At 45.6% G+C, this 19,868-nt stretch overlaps 1 protein-coding gene across 2 annotated transcripts in view; it reads left to right on the forward strand.

The window, feature by feature from the left end:
* Positions 1–696: 696 nt before the first annotated feature.
* Positions 697–19,868, forward strand: part of CFAP92 (cilia and flagella associated protein 92 (putative)) — a 385,549-nt gene continuing 366,377 nt past the window's right edge. Inside the window, exons 1-2 of one of the 2 annotated variants that reach the window (XM_078661436.1) lie at positions 697–788; positions 10,850–11,359. In XM_078661436.1, coding sequence (XP_078517562.1) covers positions 10,897–11,359 — 463 coding nt within the window. In that variant the 5' untranslated portion in view covers positions 697–788; positions 10,850–10,896. The remainder of the gene's footprint in view (positions 789–10,849; positions 11,360–19,868) is intronic. The other variant, XM_078661435.1, reaches the window with a different exon arrangement.

Raw genomic sequence — 19,868 nt, forward strand, 5'->3', positions numbered from 1 at the left:
ACTGTGTAAGAAGAAGGAGAATTACGAACATAGAAACTGTAAGTATATTATTTTTATTATAATAATTTATTAGGTTAGGCTTCATTAAAATATATATTTATACATTTTAACTAAATAATAAGCCCTGCAGTCGGTTTACCAAGAAAATGCCATTATTATGCATAGTTATACAACGAAAATCGTTGCAAAGGTATGCGTGGTAAAGGCATTTTCGTGGTAAAACCATATGCATGGTAATGGCATTCCGTTGTAACGCATGCGTGGAAAAGGCATGCGCTGCAGCGGAATGCGTTGTAACGTCATACAACCCTTTAAAAGTACTTACTGTAGAACGAAGTTCTTGGTCTGAAAAATTACATAAAAATCGAGATTATGTTTTAAAATTGGTCTCTGATTTATTTCTTGAGTGTGTGAATCAAGCTTTTATTGCCTCTGTGAGTACAACAAATGCTTATCACTGCTCTCTGATAGCCTAACTGCTATAGACTATATAGTCAGAGATCCAACTTCCTATATGCTCTTTTATTAACCAGAGATCCCAGTCTACAGCAGCCCTAAAACACAGCCCTTCCTACCAGCCGAGGTGGAACTGAGATTTGAAGGGAGCGCCCGGGGCACTGCCACCATGGGCTTGTTACCGTAACAACGAGTCGTACAACAGTGCTCTGTGGCCGCCGTCTCCCGGCGCCGGCACATACATGCACTCTCCGGACTCAGCCTGCAGGCGGGCAGAATTTACTACCGGAATTAAATGAGATTTAAGAGCGAAAAACCGAGAAACGCAGGAGGTAAGAGAAAGAGACATGCAGCGTTTGGTTGTCGGAATCCGAACTCTTAGCCAGTGCCGCCGCGGGAGGCGAGTGTTCGATATTAGAACCCAAGAGACGTCACCGCTACGTAGTTGTTTAGTTTTGAGTTTTGGTCTTTGATACAGGGGGAGGCATCGAGAGGTTTGCGCCACCCCCCATACCCTTTCCCATCCTTCCGGTTTTGTTTCGTTTTCTTTATTTTTTTAATTTAAATCCTGCGTTGGTATCCCGCAACACGTCACATTCTTTATACAGGTGGGTACTGTAGCGTCTAACTGAGAAACAAGCCAATGTTTGTGTGCCTTTCGCTTCCCTTTGATTATGTTTTTAAACAAAAAACTAGCTTATTTAATGAGCCAGGACGTCTTCACTAATGCTTTGGTAAACGGGTACAATATATTCCATTAATGGGTAATTGTTTTTAAGGAAAACTCTTATCTTAGAGAAATAAGAAATGTTTTGTTCGGATGGAAAAGGATCTTTTGTGCATGCAAAAACAGGGTGTTGGGTTTTTGTGTTTTTTTTTTTTTTAGTGGGACCATCTTTCATTTGGTTATTATCTAAAGTGTACTTCTTGCTCTATATTTTACTTTTTTCTCCGTTTTTAGAAATGCATTCTAGACAGACCAATCGTTTTTACTTCCACCTAAAACTGCCCACATTTCAAGTGTGCTTTTAGTAGGTTGATGTGCAATATTTGAACATCACTTTAAATTAGGATGTATAAACGCCAAGGGAGTGAGTGACCAGGAAATTAAAATACCCCACATTGAACGTACTTCTAAGGCAGAGTGCAACAGAAGTAAATGAGTTTGTCAAGTGCATTGTACATGACTATTTTTTAAATGATTTGTTGAAAAAGTACAAAACGTTGTTTGGGTAGTTCAAAAGGAACACACGTGAAATAATCCTAAAAGGACCTACAGCAAGAGTTTTAGGGGGCTTCCTTCAGTCCTTCCATTTACTTGTATATTTCATCCTTCTTTTTCCTTTTTTTCCTTTTCGGCTCCATACTTTATGTCTTTGCCAAGTGCACGATTTCTCTCCATTGCTCTCTATCTTTCTATCATCCCCCCTGTTGCGGACTAGTGCTAGGAAGTGCAGTCATGCACCGAAATAATGGATACACGAAATACAGCCTGGTTCATACCTGCTTCCCTGGACAGGTGTGGCCTCTGTTTTATCTACCTGACGTCACTACAACCCTAACTTGTTCATGTAAATAACACCTTAACATCTTCCCCCTAACCCGTGGTACACTCACTTCACTCCAGAAGTGTATGGGACGTTACATTCCTCCCCAACCATAACCGTACAAACCATAAACAATATTCAGTCAGGGACAGTGCAGCCTCCACGTAACACCTTGAAGTCTGTTGAGGGAACTAGGTTTCTTCTCAGGCGATATTGAGACTGCGGGTACCTGCCTCTGATTCAATTAAGGCTTCCGCCTTCCACTAGGGGCCTCCACTCCAAGTTTGATGCTTCAATGTAAGGTAACTCTTCAGTGTTTTCCCGGCATTGGGGTTCCTCTTCACTTATGTACCCAGTCCCCCTCGTCCCGATCAGACCCTCAGTTCGATTTTCAGGCCTATCTAGATATAGAACATTACCACTGTACCGTTTTAAGAACAACACATTTTGGGTGACCTCTACATATCCTCTCCGAGCAGTCACCATGGTACCATGTTGGCACACTGTTTGCCACAGCTCCGGTTTAAATTGCATCCTAAATTTGCTGGTTGGGTGGTGGTCTTTCACAAGTACGACGTCTCCTGCCTTCAGGTTAGAGCGCATAGCATACTGCTGAATGCTTACCTGGTGGTTCCTCCGCTGTCAATGTTGGAACTCTTGATGGTCATTGATGGTTCCCGGGACCCAGGTAGGGTGATGGAGAATGGCACCCTGAACCACTCGGGCCATGCCCACCTGCTCGGTGCCTGCCCAGTGGTAGTTTGAAAGGTCTGTCTATTACTGAAAGAATGAGTAAATGGCCACTCTACTGGTTGTGAGTTGTATGCAATGCAGATTACTCTGTTCATGGTTCTCTATTCACTGAAAAAAAACAAAGGTTACAGAGACATTATAGTTAGGCTGACATTTCACTCATACAAAAACAGACAAATTAAGCAGTTATACTTCCCGCAAATCACTGCTTATGACCTCACATATTACATCACTCATGACACGGTCAGTGACATCACTGATGACATCTCAAATGACATCACAGATAAAATCATCCAGTGACTGTGAGTGTTTTTAAAAAGTTTATGAGTGTTAAATATATGTACCAAGGGGTATTGATGAATCAGTGAGTGTCTGTATGGATGATTCAGTGGGCGCATTACTGATTGTATAAGTGAGCGATTAGGTGTCTCAGTGAATGTATAGGTGAGTGACTAAGTTATCTGAATATCTGCATCAGTCTGTCAGTTGGTGTCTAAGTAGCTGTATGGGTTGGTGAGTGGGTACGCACATGTCTGTATGGGTGATTCCTTGGTTGTCTGAGTACCTGTATGGGTGTATGAATGTCTGTGTGGGTTTTTGAAGGGGTGTGTGACTGCCTGCATGAATAAGTCAGTGGGTGAGTCAGTGGCTGTATGGGTTAGTGAGTGCATCTGCGAGGAGCTGTATGGCTGGCTGTGTTGTTGAGTGAATGGATGTATCAGTGGTATATGGGTGAGTAACTACATATGTGAAAGCCAGTATAGGTGAGTGTTGGAGCATATGAGTGAGTGTCTGTGTGACTGGATGATTGTGAAAGTGGCCGTATGAGTGAGTGTGTGCTTGTGTCACAGACTGTATAGGTGAGTGAATTTGTGTTAGTATCTGTATGAATAAATGAGTGGGTGTGTATATAACTGTATAGGTGAGTAAATGGCTGTGTGAGTGACTATAAAGGTGAATGAGTAGGTGTGTGAGTAGCTCTATAAGTGACTGACTGTTTGTGAGTGGCTACATGGGTGTATGAGTGGATATATCAGTGGCTATATTAGTGAGTGAGTTGGTGTATGAGTGGCTGTATGGGTAAATGAGTGGGTGTGTGTGTAGACCTATGAATCAGTGAGAGGCTGTGTAAGCACTGGTATGGGTGTGTCAATGGTTTTGAGAATGGTAGTGTGGAAGTTGGAATGGGTGTATGAAAGGTTATATTGAGAATTGAGTGGGTGCGTCAGAGAGTCCGTGGACTATGTCATCAGTGATGTCATTTGAGATGTCATCAGTGATGTCACTGTCCATGTCATGTGTGATGTAATTAGCACTGCATTGCGGGGTGTGAGTTATAGTTAGCTCAGCTAACTACACCTGCTGAATTTTCCTGGTTTCGTATGAGTGAAATGTCAGATTAATTATAACGTCCTTATAACCTTTGACTTTTTCAGTGTGGTTCTAAGGTTTTTTTAATTCTATTTGCTAACTATAACGTCCCTGTAAACCTTGGTTTTTCCAGTGAATTGTTAAGGTTTTTTAAAAGCAAATTCCTAACAATAATGTCCTTGTAACCTTAGTTTTTTTCAGGGAATGTCAAGGTTTTTTACCTAGTAATGGCATTTGCAGAGTGGTGAAGAAAGGAGGCTGGGCCTCCGACCAGCTTTCAGGAATACCACTCTGTAGGACTTACAGGAGGTACCAGGAGGGTTTCTTTGCCACCAAGGTCCCTCAGGAGTAAAGTGAAATTCCTCCCTCAACCAGTAATCAGTAGTGCACCACGACCCGCCGCGTTTCCAGGGTGCTGCAGAAAGGGGGCATGCCCTGCAATTCAGCTGATTTGGTTATTACCTGAATTGTACTTTTTGCTCTTTATTTTACTTTTTTCTCAATTTTTAGAAATGCATTCTAGACAGACCAATTGTGTTTATTTCAAGCTAAAACTGCCCTCATTTCAAATGTGCTTTTAGTAGGTAAATGTGCAATATTTGAACATCACTTGACATTCTTAGCAATCCTGCTGTGTGTAATTTACTGGAGGTAACAGGAAGGGTAGCTAGCCCCCAAGGACAGCCTTGGGGGCCAACTACCCCTCCTGTAACCTCCTCTAAGTCCCACACCGCAGGATTACTTAGAGGTTGTCATAGGCCATCTCCCCTTTCTCCACCACTGTGCAAACGCCACTACTGGCGCACCACTAGTACCACTAACTTATCAGCCCTTTGAATGACTCAGAAGAAATCTTAAATCACAGCTAGAGCCAAGGTGTGACCATTTGGCATTCACCCTGTCTGTTTCTCTTTTGTGAATCCAAACAGAATTAGTATTAAGGCCAAGACTTTGAAGACAATGTGATCAGAGAAGAGGATAGTGTTTCTTGGAATCCAGTTTAAGATGTTAGCGAGAGACTTCTCCCTTGACACAAACATCGGTCACAAAATACTGCAGGAAGAGGAAATCACAAGCCTTCATTAGCACCAGGATTTACTCAAGAAAACGCAATGCAATGCACATGTCACTCTTTCTCCACTACTCGGTGCCCTTGTGGGAGGAAATATTTCAAATTATCTTCTAGCATGGCAATTTATAACAAAATACAAGTACAGTTCTAGAAATTGTGGATAATCATTGCAAATTCAAGCTTAGAACTCTCTGCCCAGTAACCCACTGAAAAATATGAGACCTTACTTAATGGTCCATCCGGGGCAGGTTATCCATTTTAAAATCCAGAAACAAGTATTGAAGTCAGTTTGTAGATGATTGAGGAAAAAAAAAGATAAGGCAAAATTACCAGTCCTTTCTGGTGAAGACAAAAGGTTCAAGGCAGCAGCAGTTTTGTCCCACATTACCTCTCACTGCAAACAAATGGGCCATTTCGGAGGACTTCTCCTTCAAACCTATGAAAAAATATAACAGTCGGATTTTGTGGGTGCTATAAACTTGCATGGCTTGTACTTCAACATTCTGATCATTGGGTAGAACAGGAGGGTTCTTCAATTCAAAATCAGTAGTTAGCACTATCAATAGAAAACTCTTCCCTTCAGACTGAAGTTTGTCCCATGTGGCATCTCCATGTGCATACTAGCTTTTCTGAGCCATCAGGAAACATTTGCACTCTATTTGGCTGAAAGAGTGAGTGTTGTGAATTTCTATACAAACGTAATATAAGGTGTGCAGTCAATTGCTTGTGTAGTCTGGGGCTCTGATAAGCTACAAAAAATGACAGCTACGCTATTTCAACTTACAGTGTTGGTACAGTTTAAAACACTATGGGTTGCAAAGTATATCCTTTTAAGAACTAACTCGCTGCATAAAAAATGTCTTTGTGTCATCCTTCAAAATGCTGGGAGCCACGTGAGACCTTTTCACGAGTGCATAAAAAACAATGATTACATAGGAGAGGTTAGGAAAGAAGTCTCAAGCTATATCTCAGAACTCTTTAGGCATTGCCTTGATGGTGTCTGATGAGGAATATGTTGAAGGAAGTTAACTTTCAGGGATTTCCTTCCCTACAATCACTTGTGACGGTTGTATCAGCGTGATATTGGGGTGGTTGATCAAGGGGCAGTCATATGAAATAAATATATTGAAACTGAGAGCAGTTCTCCAGGTTCTGAAATTGTTTTTGAATTCAGCAACGCTATATGCCATCATGATTGATAATACCACGCAGATATGCTATCTGAACAAGTAGGGAAGAATAAAGCCATCTCTTTTACTGTCAAGGAAGTTGGTGCTAGCTTTTGACTCAAGACCTGCAGTTTGCCTACCAGATAGTAAATTAGGGCTAAGTGAGCTTTTCTTGAAAGCACACGAGTTAGTGCTTAATGAAGAATTGCTTGACTACATCTCCTCCAAAAAGGAAGCACCAGAACTCAGTGTTGATAAAACTGAAACAACATAGAGTAATGTTTTCCCCATCATTCTGCACTGGCTGTTAAAGTGGTGATGGTATCATAGTTTCGTATTCTCCAGGATATTTGACAAAATCCTACACTGCACCATACCATCACCTCACTTGACCCTCAGGTGTAATTACCAACAGCCTCTTTTCTACTGCATCTATAATATTCCATGTGAACACTGTAGGGGAGGCACTCTATTTCATGTTTAGAAAAGCACTATTAGCAAGATCTACGAATGCATTTTCTGGTCGTAAACTCTGCAACTCTTTAAATGAAAAGGTATGCAACATGAAAATGTATATTCCTAAGGTTCTAAATCCATGTTACCAAACCGCTAAATTGGTTTAGGAAACCATTAGTAATTGCTATTTGGACGGGCGGGTTTAGGGTGTTCCCTCCAAATAGCGATTCCTTATGGTATATATTAATGTTTTGCAAATAAAATATGGTCACAGAGCATCCATATTTTACCAACTACTGAAAGGTTGCTGTAACTGGTTTGTAAATGGGAAGGGGTCCCAAAGGGACCCCTTTCCCTTTCTGAATGGTCAAAAAACATTTTTGGGAGTGGGCAGTGGTCCATGGGATCAGGGCCTAATGGTAAAAAATAGTTTCAGATAGTTTTCAAATACGTTCTGTTTTCCTGTAAGAAAAATGGGCTGCATTAAAAAATATTTTATTTAAAAGCAATCGCTGACATGGTGGTCTGCTGACCTAGCAGGCTACCGTTCCTCTGATTGCAGTGAGTCATAGTTGGTCGTAATTTGTGACTCACTCATAAATATTCCTGAGGTAGGTTGAATTTTGGCCACTGTGATTTGATATTTTGGGATCCGACCCATTAGTTCATAGGTCGACTTGCAAATATGTGGCGACTTTTGCAAATACTAGCTTAGTACATCTGGCCCTCTAAGCGCTTTATAAACGAGATGATTTTGCCTTATCCCCTACAAATATTAAATTTGAGCACATGTCATTGAAGATGGCTTATTTATGTATGTCAGTATCTCACATTAACCACATTATTTCTTTGTCACCTTTCCTCCAAGTACGACCTCCCTGACTTCGTCAGCCCGCATGCCCTCCCCTCCGCTGACTACATCCTCCTGGGAGACCTCAACTTCCATCTGGAGAACAACAACGACCGCAACACCACCACCCTGCTCGACAACCTCGCCAACCTTGGACTCAAGCAACTGGTGTCCACCCCCACCCACCTCGCCGGACACACCCTCGACGCAGTCTTCTCTTCCAGCACAGACATCGAGTTCAGCCACGCCACAGAGCTTCAATGGACGGACCACAGTTGCGTCCACTTCACCTTCAAGAGAACGATGACCCACCAACACCAGCAACAGGCCGCCCGCAGAAGCTGGAACAAGATCACAACAGACCAGCTCGCCACCTCACTGAGCCAGCACCCTCCTGCCAGCTCAGCGAACCCCAGCCAGGCCGCCGACAACCTCACGGAGTGGATCAGCAACTGCGCGGACGAACTCGCCCCTCTGAGGACCCCGCCTAGCAGACCCGGCAGCAAGAAGGCCCCATGGTTCACCAACGAACTCAAGAGCTCCAAGAAGAACTGCCGAGCCCTCGAGAAAGTCTGGAAAAGGGAACCGACACCGGACAACAGGACCTCCTACAAACTTGCCACCCGGAAACACCACCAGCTGATCCGCGCCGGCAAGAAAACAGCATTTAAGGACCGGTTGGACAACAACGCACACAACTGCAAGGAACTCTTCAACATCGTGAAAGAGCTTTCCAACCCCAGCGCAGGAAACAACGACGTCACCCCATCGCAAGACCTCTGCAACTCCCTCGCTTCATACTTCCACAACAAGATCACGGACATACACAGCAGCTTCAACAACCAACCAACGCACACCATGACCGAACAACCACCCCCCACCACCATCCTCCACGCCTGGACCCCGATCAGCACCGAAGACACCATCCGCACAATGAACTCCATCCACTCCGGATCACCGACCGACCCCTGCCCTCACCACGTCTTCAACAAGGCCGACGCTGTCATCGCACCCCACCTGCGAGACATCATCAACACATCCTTCGACACCACCATCTTCCCTGAGAGCTGGAAACACGCCGAACTCAGCGCTCTACTCAAGAAACCAACAGCGGACCCCACCGACCTCAAGAATTACCGCCCCATCTCGCTTCTCCCGTTTCCAGCCAAAGTCATCGAGAAGACCGTCAACAAGCAGATGGCCGCCTTCCTCGAGACGAACGGATCCCTCGACCCCTCACAGTCCGGCTTCCGAGCCAACCACAGCACCGAGACTGCCCTCATCGCCGCCACCGATGACATCCGAGCCCTGATGGACAATGGAGAAACAGCGGCCCTCATCCTCCTGGACCTCTCCGCGGCATTCGACACTGTCTGCCACCGCACCCTAGTGCAGCGCCTCAGCAACGTCGGAATTCAGGAGAAGGCTCTGGAATGGATCATCTCCTTCCGCGACGGAAGAACACAGAGAGTACGCCTACCACCGTACAAGTCAGAGGCCTCCGAAGTCATCTGCGGCGTCCCCCAAGGATCATCTCTGAGCCCCACCCTCTTCAACGTCTACATGAGCCCCCTCGCGGCCATCGTACGCAAACACAACCTCAGCATAATCTCCTACGCCGACGACACCCAGCTGATCCTCTCCCTGACCAACGACCCCGCCGCCGCCAGAGCCAACCTGCACGAAGGGATGAAAGAGGTAGCCGAGTGGATGTCGATCAGCCGCCTGAAACTGAACTCGGACAAGACGGAGATCCTCATCCTGGGCTCCTCACCCTCCGCCTGGGACGACTCCTGGTGGCCTCCCGCCCTGGGCACCGCACCCAAACCAACAGACCATGCACGCAACCTGGGCTTCATCCTGGACTCCTCCCTCTCCATGACCAGGCAAGTTAACAACGTCTCCTCGGCGTGCTTCAACATCCTACGCATGCTACGGAAGATCTTCTGGTGGATCCCCACCTAGACCAGGAAGACCGTCACCCAGGCCCTCGTCACCAGCCGTCTGGACTACGGCAACGCCCTATACGCCGGTACCACCGCCAAGCTCCAGAAGAGACTCCAGCGGATCCAGAACGCCTCAGCCAGACTCATCCTCGACATCCCACGAACCAGCCACATCTCCGGACATCTGAGAGACCTTCACTGGCTCCCCGTCAACAAAAGAATCACCTTCCGCCTCCTCACCCACGCACACAAAGCCCTACACGACCGAGGCCCGAGTTACCTCAACAGCCGAGTCAACTTCTACGCTCCCAAACGCCACCTCCGATCAGCCAACCACGCCCTCGCCGCCGTCCCCCGCATCCGAAGAGCGACTACAGGAGGAAGGTCCTTCTCCTACCTGGCCGCCAAGACCTGGAACTCCCTCCCGACCGACCTGCGCCTGACCCAAGACCACCTCTCCTTCAGGAAGAAGCTGAAGACCTGGCTGTTCGAGCAGTAGCGGCACCCCCCCCTCCCCCCCCCCCCAGCGCCTTGAGACCCTACGGGTATGTAGCGCGCTCTACAAGTGTCACTGATTGATTGATTGACTAAGTGGTTGCTTAATTCCTTAGACATTAAAAGAGCCGAAAGATATTACCTTGATATAACCCACGGCGCACACAAATGTAAACAGTGATGCCTGACATATTAGTCTGTCTATACTACTTTGGCATGTTCAGAACAATAAGTAGCTAAATAGATAAAGGGCTAATAAGACACTTCTTAGAAATTCGATGCCCTAGACCACAAAAGGTAAAGAGGTCAATGTGCCCTCAGGCAAATTATCCTTGTCATTGAGATTTGAAGGGCAGCCACGTTGATATCAGTACACACCTTTTCAAAGTATTATTGAATTGACGCTAGCAAGATCCAAAACCTACCTGAAATCCTAGTTCTCTCCTTCCTGGGCATTTTCTTGGAGCTTTTCAACTACCCACCCTCCTCTTTTTCAAAATGGGAGTATACATGGAAACTGGTTGTTTTGCTCTTTACTCATCCCTTTCCATCTGAATAAACTAAATTTGCTGACACAGTGGAGCTCCTGGCTCTCTCAAAGGAGCAATGTAAACATACTCATGTTTTGTGTCATTTTTTTCTTTTTGGGGTGGAGGTACAGTGAATTGTTCAGCCAAATGTATTTTTTAGTGTTGAATTCTAACTATATTACACATAAATTATTGTTCTTTCAGTTTTGTCCTCTCGTACAGGCCCTGTTGTTACCATCTGACTAGATGGGATGGAAAGACCTAGTGCAATGGCCCAGGAGCTGGGAACACAAGTAACATCAATTCTTCCTGAGCCTTTACATGATAACCTAGAAAAAATTGACAGAGATGGCAGATCTATCACTGACGGTAGAAGTAGTGAACCACTAAAAGATCCATTACCACCACCACCACCAGATGAATACAAAACTCCTTCCCTGAAAAGGCTTTCCTCAGCAGAAAAAAGTAAAATAGCGGAGCAGAATGATGCGAGTTATCCTTCGACAGGAGATATTCCTGGCAATCTTGGAGAAGGCAAAACAGAAGAGGCAGAGAAAAACGAGACCATGGATTATGATGGTTCTGTGACTGATCACTTGAGCACTACCTTGGAGAGCCCAGAGAGTTCCCTGGATAATGAGCCACCAGACTTTTCTCACCTAGTCAACTTGACAGTGACTACATCCTTTGCTATCCCAAAGCCTCCCAGTAAAGGTAAGCTTACCAACCTTACGCTGTTGCCTATAATCCACTGTCCTCTAAAATGTTAATTTATTAGAAACCTACTAGATTTGCTTCATATGTTGCCTGTTCACATCACCTCTTTTCTAAGAGTTTTCCAGCAAGAAAGTGCATTGGTAATACGGAAGGAGGATCACATTTTTACCATATTCGAAGACAAAGGATATTTGTTCATCAAATGTAGTGAGGAGAATGTTGTTGTTGTTACTAATGTCAAGAGTCTTAATTGGATAATGTAATCATCGGCTGTTATTTTACTGTGCTTTGGAGTGGATAACAAAACCCATTCTGAGTGTCAAATGCTTTACTGACTTGCAAAATTGTTTTCGTTCATAGAAAAAGATCTATTTTGCTGTAGCAAATCCATCATTTTGCAAATCATAGGGTTTGCGACCAACTATTGGCTTTGCATAATTGGCCTCAAGTGAGGGAAAGGCCTAATCCATTCCTAAACATTATTATAACACATAATTTTTTTCTCATCCCATTGCTCCTAGAGATGCACAATATGCAGCATTGAGGTTGCGAATATATATGTGTGTGTGTGTGTGTGTGTGTGTGCTTGTGCGTGTGTATATATATGCTAATAGACATTTGTGTAGTGCAAACCTTGCTAGAAAACGAGAGGTTTCAAATTTAAGACAAATAAGGTATGCTTAGAAATGAGTGTTCTGTTCTTTGTCTTCCGTGCTGGGTAAGTATTTGAAGTGATAATTTCTGACAAAGTGCTCCTTAAAGGGAAAATGCTTCAGCTTTTTCCTGAGGTTGAGGAAAAATGGTGTTTGTTGGACCTATGTATGGATTGAATTCCAGCTCTTGTAGCATAGGAAGAGAAGGTCTTCCTTCGAACCTGTCCTTCCTTCATTTATATTGTATCATACATAGCGATATCCTGGCTATGTATTATATGTGTAACGCTATTTTACAAGTAACACTGTAAACCAGTTTGTTTTTCTTGAACCCTGCCACAAAACCACAACCTGCCTCGATTTTCAAATTGAGGATGACTCTATGCAATCCATACAACTTACTGATTAGTTCTGCAGCTACCTACAGAATGTTCTCAGTTTCCCTCAATTCATTAACTCCAATACCAATCCACAGTCCTGTTAGGTGAAATCCTGCCCCCCTGTTTTAATAGTAGTTTCAAATCTCAGGTTAACTTTGCTGGTGCCTCTTTCCATTAAGACATATTGACTGTCAGGGCATGCTTCATAAACCTCTTAGGTGCTCTCTTACAGAATATGCTAGAATTCCTATGACTTGCCCAATATCTTCCTTACAATTGATATTAAATCTCTTCAACCTCAACAGCAGAAGCTGTACTGTGTTGGAAATGTGTATTCTAAACCAAAGGATATATTCTAAAATACCCCTACTACCAATAGTAAACACTAAATAGAGACTATAATACATTCATATTTGTAAGTTAATGTCTCACCACTGTTACTTGCATAATGAGAGACTTCTGCCTTACCTCCAAGGTGTTCCAATTGGTTTAAACAACTTTATGTGTTTTTTATTCTTCTAAGTCAAAATTTCTTGATAAGTCAGTGGTGATGTGAGAGCTAATCTGTCCCCTTTCCGAGTTGAAAAATGCGGGCTTCTTTAAATACACAATGAGCCTTTGAAAAGAGACTCTATGGATTTGGTTGCCATCAGTTGCACACCAGAGACATTACTCAAGAAGTAAGGAGATGCTGTCACGACGCTTAGCGCGAAGGGCTGCAATCAGTTATTGAAGTGTTGCGCTTGTTTTAACCTCACTTATTTTTTAAAAACTCACCTCATTGCCGCTTCCCCGGTCCACCGCTGACTTCAGGTCGGATTGTTGTGGAGGGAAGACGGAATCGGCGATCACAACGGAAGTGACTAGACTTCCGTTTTACATCCTGCGCAAGTTAGCAGTCTAGTTTACTTTGGGCGGTACTACTTAAGGGGCAACTTCCTGTTCTCCTGCTTGACTCAAGAAGTAAGGAGACGCTGTCACGACGCTTAGCCCGAAGGACTGCAATCAGTTATTGAAGTGTTGCGCTTGTTTTAACCTCACTTATTTTTTTAAACTCACCTCATTGCTGCTTCCCCGGTCCACCGCTGACTTTAGGTCGGATTGTTGTGGAGGGATGACGGAATCGCCGATCACACCGGAAGTGACTAGACTTCCATTTTACATGCTGCGCAAGTTAGCAGTCTAGTTTACTTTGGGCTGTACTACTTAAGGGGCAACTTCCTGTCCTGCTTGACTCAAGAAGTAAGGAGACGCTGTCACAACGCTTAGCGCGAAGGACTGCAATCAGTTATTGAAGTGTTGCGCTTGTTTTAACCTCACTTATTTTTTTTAAACTCACCTCATTGCTGCTTCCCCGGTCCACCGCTGACTTTAGGTCGGATTGTTGTGGAGGGATGACGGAATCGCCGATCACACCGGAAGTGACTAGACTTCCATTTTACATCCTGCGCAAGTTAGCAGTCTAGTTTACTTTGGGCTGTACTACTTAAGGGGCAACTTCCTGTCCTGCTTGACTCAAGAAGTAAGGAAACGCTGTCACGACGCTTAGCGTGAAGGGCTGCAATCAGTTATTGAAGTGTTGCGCTTGTTTTAACCTCACTTATTTTTTGAAAACTCACCTCATTGCCGCTTCCCCGGTCCACCGCTGACTTTAGGTCGGATTGTTGTGGAGGGAAGACGGAATCGCCGATCACACCGGAAGTGACTAGACTTCCGTTTTACATCCTGCGCAAGTCAGACGGTCCCTGGAATAAAAGGGGATGTCCCTCCAAGCACGCAGCGGACGCGCGCAGCAGGCGCGCAGCAGGCGCGCCGACGGTGCGCCAAAGGCAAGCCCGTCTGTGCCCGTTCGCGCCAGTACGTCGCCTATCGCCAGTAATGCCGGTTGCGACAAGTTGGTTGGGCACACTTATTCTAGGGAAACTCTCCTAGACCTTAATACATCAGGAACCCGATGCAACAGGACCCCACTCCACCATCTGAGGGGCCCCTTTCAGTGTGCTTGTGGGTTCTCTCTATCTAAACCAACGGTACTTACGCCCCCTAAAACCACCTGCCCTCAACAACGGCTAACAATCTCTCAGCTGAATGTAAGATCTCTAGCTAAAAACCATGCCGAAGTACATGATCTCATCGAGGACAATAAACTGGATATTTTGTTCCTTACTGAGACCTGGCTACAGGACGACATGACTACAGTTCTCAATTTGGCTGTGCCGCCCGGTTATTCCGTGCATACTATAAATAGGCCCACGAGGGGTGGGGGTATCGCTATGATTGTCAACTCTCGCTATCCCTGCCTTTTCACTAAAGTGGATATTGAAGGATGCGAATGTGCCCGCTTTAGCATCCTGATAAACCCTCATCTGACCCTATCTGATGTCCTGGTGTATAGGCCCCCTGGGCAAGATGACAGCTTCACAAATGCTTTTTTGGAAGCAGTAGGTTCACTGGCCGTAGGAACCGCACATTTTAACATTCTTGGAGACTTGAATCTCCATTTTGATCTTACTTTAGACAAAAAGATAAGCGGTTTGCTAGCAGATTTAGCAGCATTCCAACTGCGCCAATTAGTCACGAGTCCCACCCATACAGGAGGACATTTATTAGATCCCATCTTTTCTAATATGGAAGAGGTGGTAGTTGATGCCCCTATTCCGGTCCCTTGGTCCGATCATATGTTGGTCGGCATGTCCTTGCCTTTAAAAGAATCATCAGGTGTGGTCACTAGTCAATCTGTGTTGAAGCGCCCTTGGCGAAAACTACGTCTCGACTAGTTTTACGCCCTGTTTAGAACAGATCCTCCTGTACCTTTCGATAATACAGAGTCAGGGTATGAACTGTTCTGTACCTGGTTAACCCGGGCTCTGGATTCTTTGATCCCGGGCAGTTGGATCAAAGGCTGCTCTCGAGAATCTAACCCATGGTATAATGAGTCTCTAACTACCCTAAGGAAAACCTGTAAAAAAATTGAACAGAAATGGAGGAAAACGTATGATCCGGAAATAAAAGGGCAATACATTGCCGCACAAAAAAACTATCACAGAGTAATATGCAAGGCACGAGCTGCCTACTATGCCAAGGAGATCAGGCTTAGCCCGAATCCCTCAAAATCTATCTTTAAAATTTTGAAGGATCTCAGCGCCAAAAATGCCGACACCGGTAACTGTCTCTGACTCTCATTGCGAAGAATTGGCTTCCTTCTTTGTAGAAAAAGTGCGTGAAATTTATGGATCCTTTCTATCTACCCCTGTTCCCATTCCTTTTAGCCCTGAGTCAATCACCAAACTTACGGTGATTCCTGAAGTCTCCCATGATGAATTCATTAGACTATGTGGGAAAATTAAGTCTGGCTCTCCTGCTGACCCCTTAAAACCTGCCCAATTTAGGGAGGCATCCGCGCTTGTGCTTAACCCTCTTCGCCAGATAATTAATTCTTCCTTCGAATCAGCCGTGATACCGGCAAGATGGAAACAGGCTTGGGTATCCTCCATTATCAAAAAACCCATGTTGGATCCCACCAAGCCTAAGAATTGCAGGCCTATTTCCCTGCTCCCTTGGCCGGCTACGTTGGCAGAATCCCACGTCAATAGCACTCTTACCAGCTTTCTCTGCTCAAACAACATTTTGGATGCCTCACAGCATGGTTTCCGAGCCGGCCATAGCACCGAGACGGCACTTTTGAGCATGACGGAACATCTGCGGACCATTCTGGATTCTGGTCAAACGGCGGCACTGATCCTGTTGGATCTGAGTGCCGCCTTTGACACTGTCTCGCATGCGGTCTTGCTACATCGTCTGGAAGAAGCCGGTGTCGGTGGACTCTCTCTGGAGTGGTTCAGAGCCTTTCTAACTGGAAGATACTTTCGGGTTTCCACTCCCCCGTTCCTGTCCAAGGAACGTCCTATTGAGCAGGGTGTTCCCCCCAGGGCTCAGCACTCAGCCCTACGCTATTTAATCTTTACGTACAGCCACTAGCTGCGGTCGCTAAGCTATGGGAGCTATCAATGGTCTCATATGCTGACGATACACAGCTAGTGGTGGCTCTGACGGATGACTCAGTTTTGAGCGCTACTAAGTTTAAGAGTGGCCTAACGGCAGTGGCTAACTGGATGACCTCAAATTACCTACAGCTCAATGCTAGTAAGACGGAGGTTTTATTAGTGGGGAAAAACGCTTCCGCATGGGGCGAAAAATGGTGGCCCAAGACAATAGGGAACTTTCCTGACCCAAAATCAGAAGTAAAAAACCTTGGGGTCTGGATAGATTCCTCGCTCAGTCTTATTACTCACACCAAGAAAACGGCAGCTACATGCTTTGGGATCCTACGGAATCTCAAACCTATTTTAAAATATTTTGACCCTCCTATCCGTCAGCTTATAGTGCAATCGACCATTCTCTCTCGCTTGGATTATGCGAGCTCCTTGTTGCTAGGAGCCAACCAGGCAGAGATTGGAAGAATGCAGCAAGTGCAAAATGCAGCAGCAAAAAATTTAGTAGGCCTCCCTTGCTCTTATCCGGTTGCAGACACCATGAGTAAACTCCACTGGCTGCCTGTGGCCAAGCGGATCCAATTTAAGGCTCTCTCTCTCTCTCATTCAAGATCCTAAAGCTCGTGACCCCACCTATGCTCTGTCCGCTACTGACCCCGTACGTCCCCCGACGATCTTTGCGCTTGGAAGGCCAACATCTGGTAGCGGTTCCTCGGGTGAAACGCTCTCGTATGGGCGGTCGCTCTTTCTGCTAGCTGGCTGCTAAACTGTGGAATGCTTTGCCATCCCAGTTGCGTGGCTTAAATGATTTCCTGGCTTTCAGGAAAGCCATTAAGACTTACCTTTTTCCCTCAGATTAGATCCCAGGGCCTGTTATGTTAAGGCCTGCCGTGCTATGTTGAGGCAGCTGCCCTCCTTTCTGTTTGACAGCGCCGGGACGCCCCTTGGCTGGGGCAGCTGAGCGCTATATAAAAATATGTAACATAACATAACATGAAAATGCGTAATCAAGAGATAGAGAGAGGACCAGATAGCTAGTCCTTATCCCCGGGATTATATATGATTTTAATCAAAAGAAGACTAGCTCATATTTTGGAAAATAAATAAAGAGACTCAAGTATGTTTTGTCATGGAGTAAGAACACCTGGTGAGTGTGTTCAGAAAGCCCTCACCCACCAACCTAGTTGGTGGCATGCTTCATCATCGGGCCCACCCAGTGACACCTAGCGTGTCCCGGGTGTGCTTCGACGCCTGATTACAGCGGAGCAGGTATTTTGCTGAGTGTGCAGTGAAGAGTGTTATGAGAGTGAAATTTAAAACGGCTAGGCGGTGGGTCCCAGTACCCGGGGGTAAATTAAACTTTAATACCTGGGCCTCCGTCAGCGGTTAAAAATAAGGCTGTTGGATGTTAGAGGCGAGTTACGACCTCCCACATCCTGTGGGTCAACATGTTTCAGCCAGTGCCTTATGTCTATGCTGGCTTTCTTCAGGACCTTAAAAATGTGGGTGCAATTAAACTAGTGGGTGTGTGGTACAGACTATGTGTCTACACGCCCTAAGGTGTTTATCTATGTGTGAGAGGGGGATTCCCTTCTCAAGAACACCTGTACATATAACATATATAGACAGAGACAAAACATACAGGGAAAAAGAGAGTCACTCGGTTGTATGGTATTAGACACATCCGATTACCGTCACTAAAGCGGTTGGGGTGTAAGCTATAGGAGGCTAGAGTGTAATGGTATTGGTGGTACCATTAGGTGAAATAATCGCACATGTGAATCGGGCGTGAAGTGGCTAAAACACGGGCATCACATAAATTGTGCATATGTGTGGAGCGGCGCAAGAACACGTTCTTACGCTAGTTTTAGCAAGTTTTTGCCTCGAAGTTGAGAGGTGGCAGGGGGTTGGCCCTGTGGAGAATAAAAGAGTTTGGACCACAATAGTTAGGGAGACCTGTAGGGAAGAAAGAAAGCGCTTACCCATGGTAGTGGTGGTTGTTTCTCATACTCACAGCATTTCTGGGCAGAGCCTGCTCTGAACCTGTAGTGCCTCCTTCGCATACCGGTAGGTAATGGCCGTTTGCGCTGGGTCTTAAATACTGTGGTTAATTGGATAACCAGGTGCACCTGCAGGTTGGAGGTAAGAGTAGAAAGACTCGGCGTGCCGAGTCATGGTGCCAGAGAGGACTCGAGTGCTGTTCGCGCATGCGCAGTACTCGCGTGCTTGGGGGCGCATGCGCGGGTGGTGTCTCGGTCGCGCATGCGCAGTTGTGTGGGATCATTGGGTCGTGTAGTCCATGCGCGGGGGGACAGTGTGTCAATAGCGCGCATGCGTCGCGCAGATCATGGAGCATGGCTATTTGTTGGCCAGGACCTGGCAGTATGATCAGTTCATGCGTATGATTTGTACGTAGAGTGCTGGAATTATGGTTATTTATAAACAACACTTTAGGCAAGTTGGTGCGTTTGTATCATACTGGTGCATCATGAGGCATAATACCATGGCAGGTGATCAAGGGGCAACAGTGACTCGCTAAGCTCAGAACTAGGGGTTCTATCTCGGAGCGGTATGTTACCGGGGGACAGGTAACCGGTTCAGTTAGTACAATATGGTATATCATTGATATGTCAGGGAATTCCAGGGGATGGCATCATTGAGCCCCTGACTCGCTGTTGAAAGACGATATATCCATTGTTGTTCTTTGTTCAATAGTCGTTTGTCATTATCCATTGTGCTTTCTGGAACCTGTTCAATGACCGTCCAGGTTAGATCATTGGGGGTGTGCCCCTGGGTAATGAAATGGTTAGTCAGTTTGCTTATGTTTTTCTTGCATCTTATAGTGCTGCGGTGTTCTGTTATTCTGGTCTTGATTTTCCGTGTCGTCATTCCGACATAGCGTAGACCGCATGTGCAGGTCACCAGGTATATCAGGTTGCGGGAGTTGCAATTGGTGTGGCTTCGTTGAGTCCAGACCTTGTTTGGCTCCAGGCCCAGGGTTTTGGTGTGCATGGTGAGGTGACAAACACTACAATCGTTGCAGGGATAATGCCCAGTGACCTTAGGGAGGCCCCATGCGTTCAGAATGGTGTTGGTAGGTAGTTCCGGAGGTTGTCTAGGGCGGGTATTGACCAGACGATCTTTCAGGTTGTTGCATCGTTTGTATGCAAATCTTGGAATGTCCCATTTCCTTTGTCCAGAGTTAATTATTTTCCAGTGGTTTCTAATGATTTTAGTGACTTCGTTGGACGCCGTGTTATAGGTGGTAACACAGGTAATTGGTTGGTTATCTTGGTGTTTGACGACAGTCTCGAGTAGGGCTTCACGGTTCTGGTTCCTTGCTCTCTTCTGTGTTTTCTTGATAATGGCTTTGGGATAGCCTCGGTGTTCCAGTTTGGTAGCTAGTTCCGCAGATTGCCTCTTGTAATCAGAGATGTCGGTGCAGTTTCTGCGTATGCGTAGGAACTGTCCGTAGGGTAGA

Source organism: Lissotriton helveticus, chromosome 9 (genome assembly GCF_964261635.1).
Source record: "Lissotriton helveticus chromosome 9, aLisHel1.1, whole genome shotgun sequence".
Classification (NCBI taxonomy): Eukaryota; Metazoa; Chordata; class Amphibia; order Caudata; family Salamandridae; genus Lissotriton; species Lissotriton helveticus.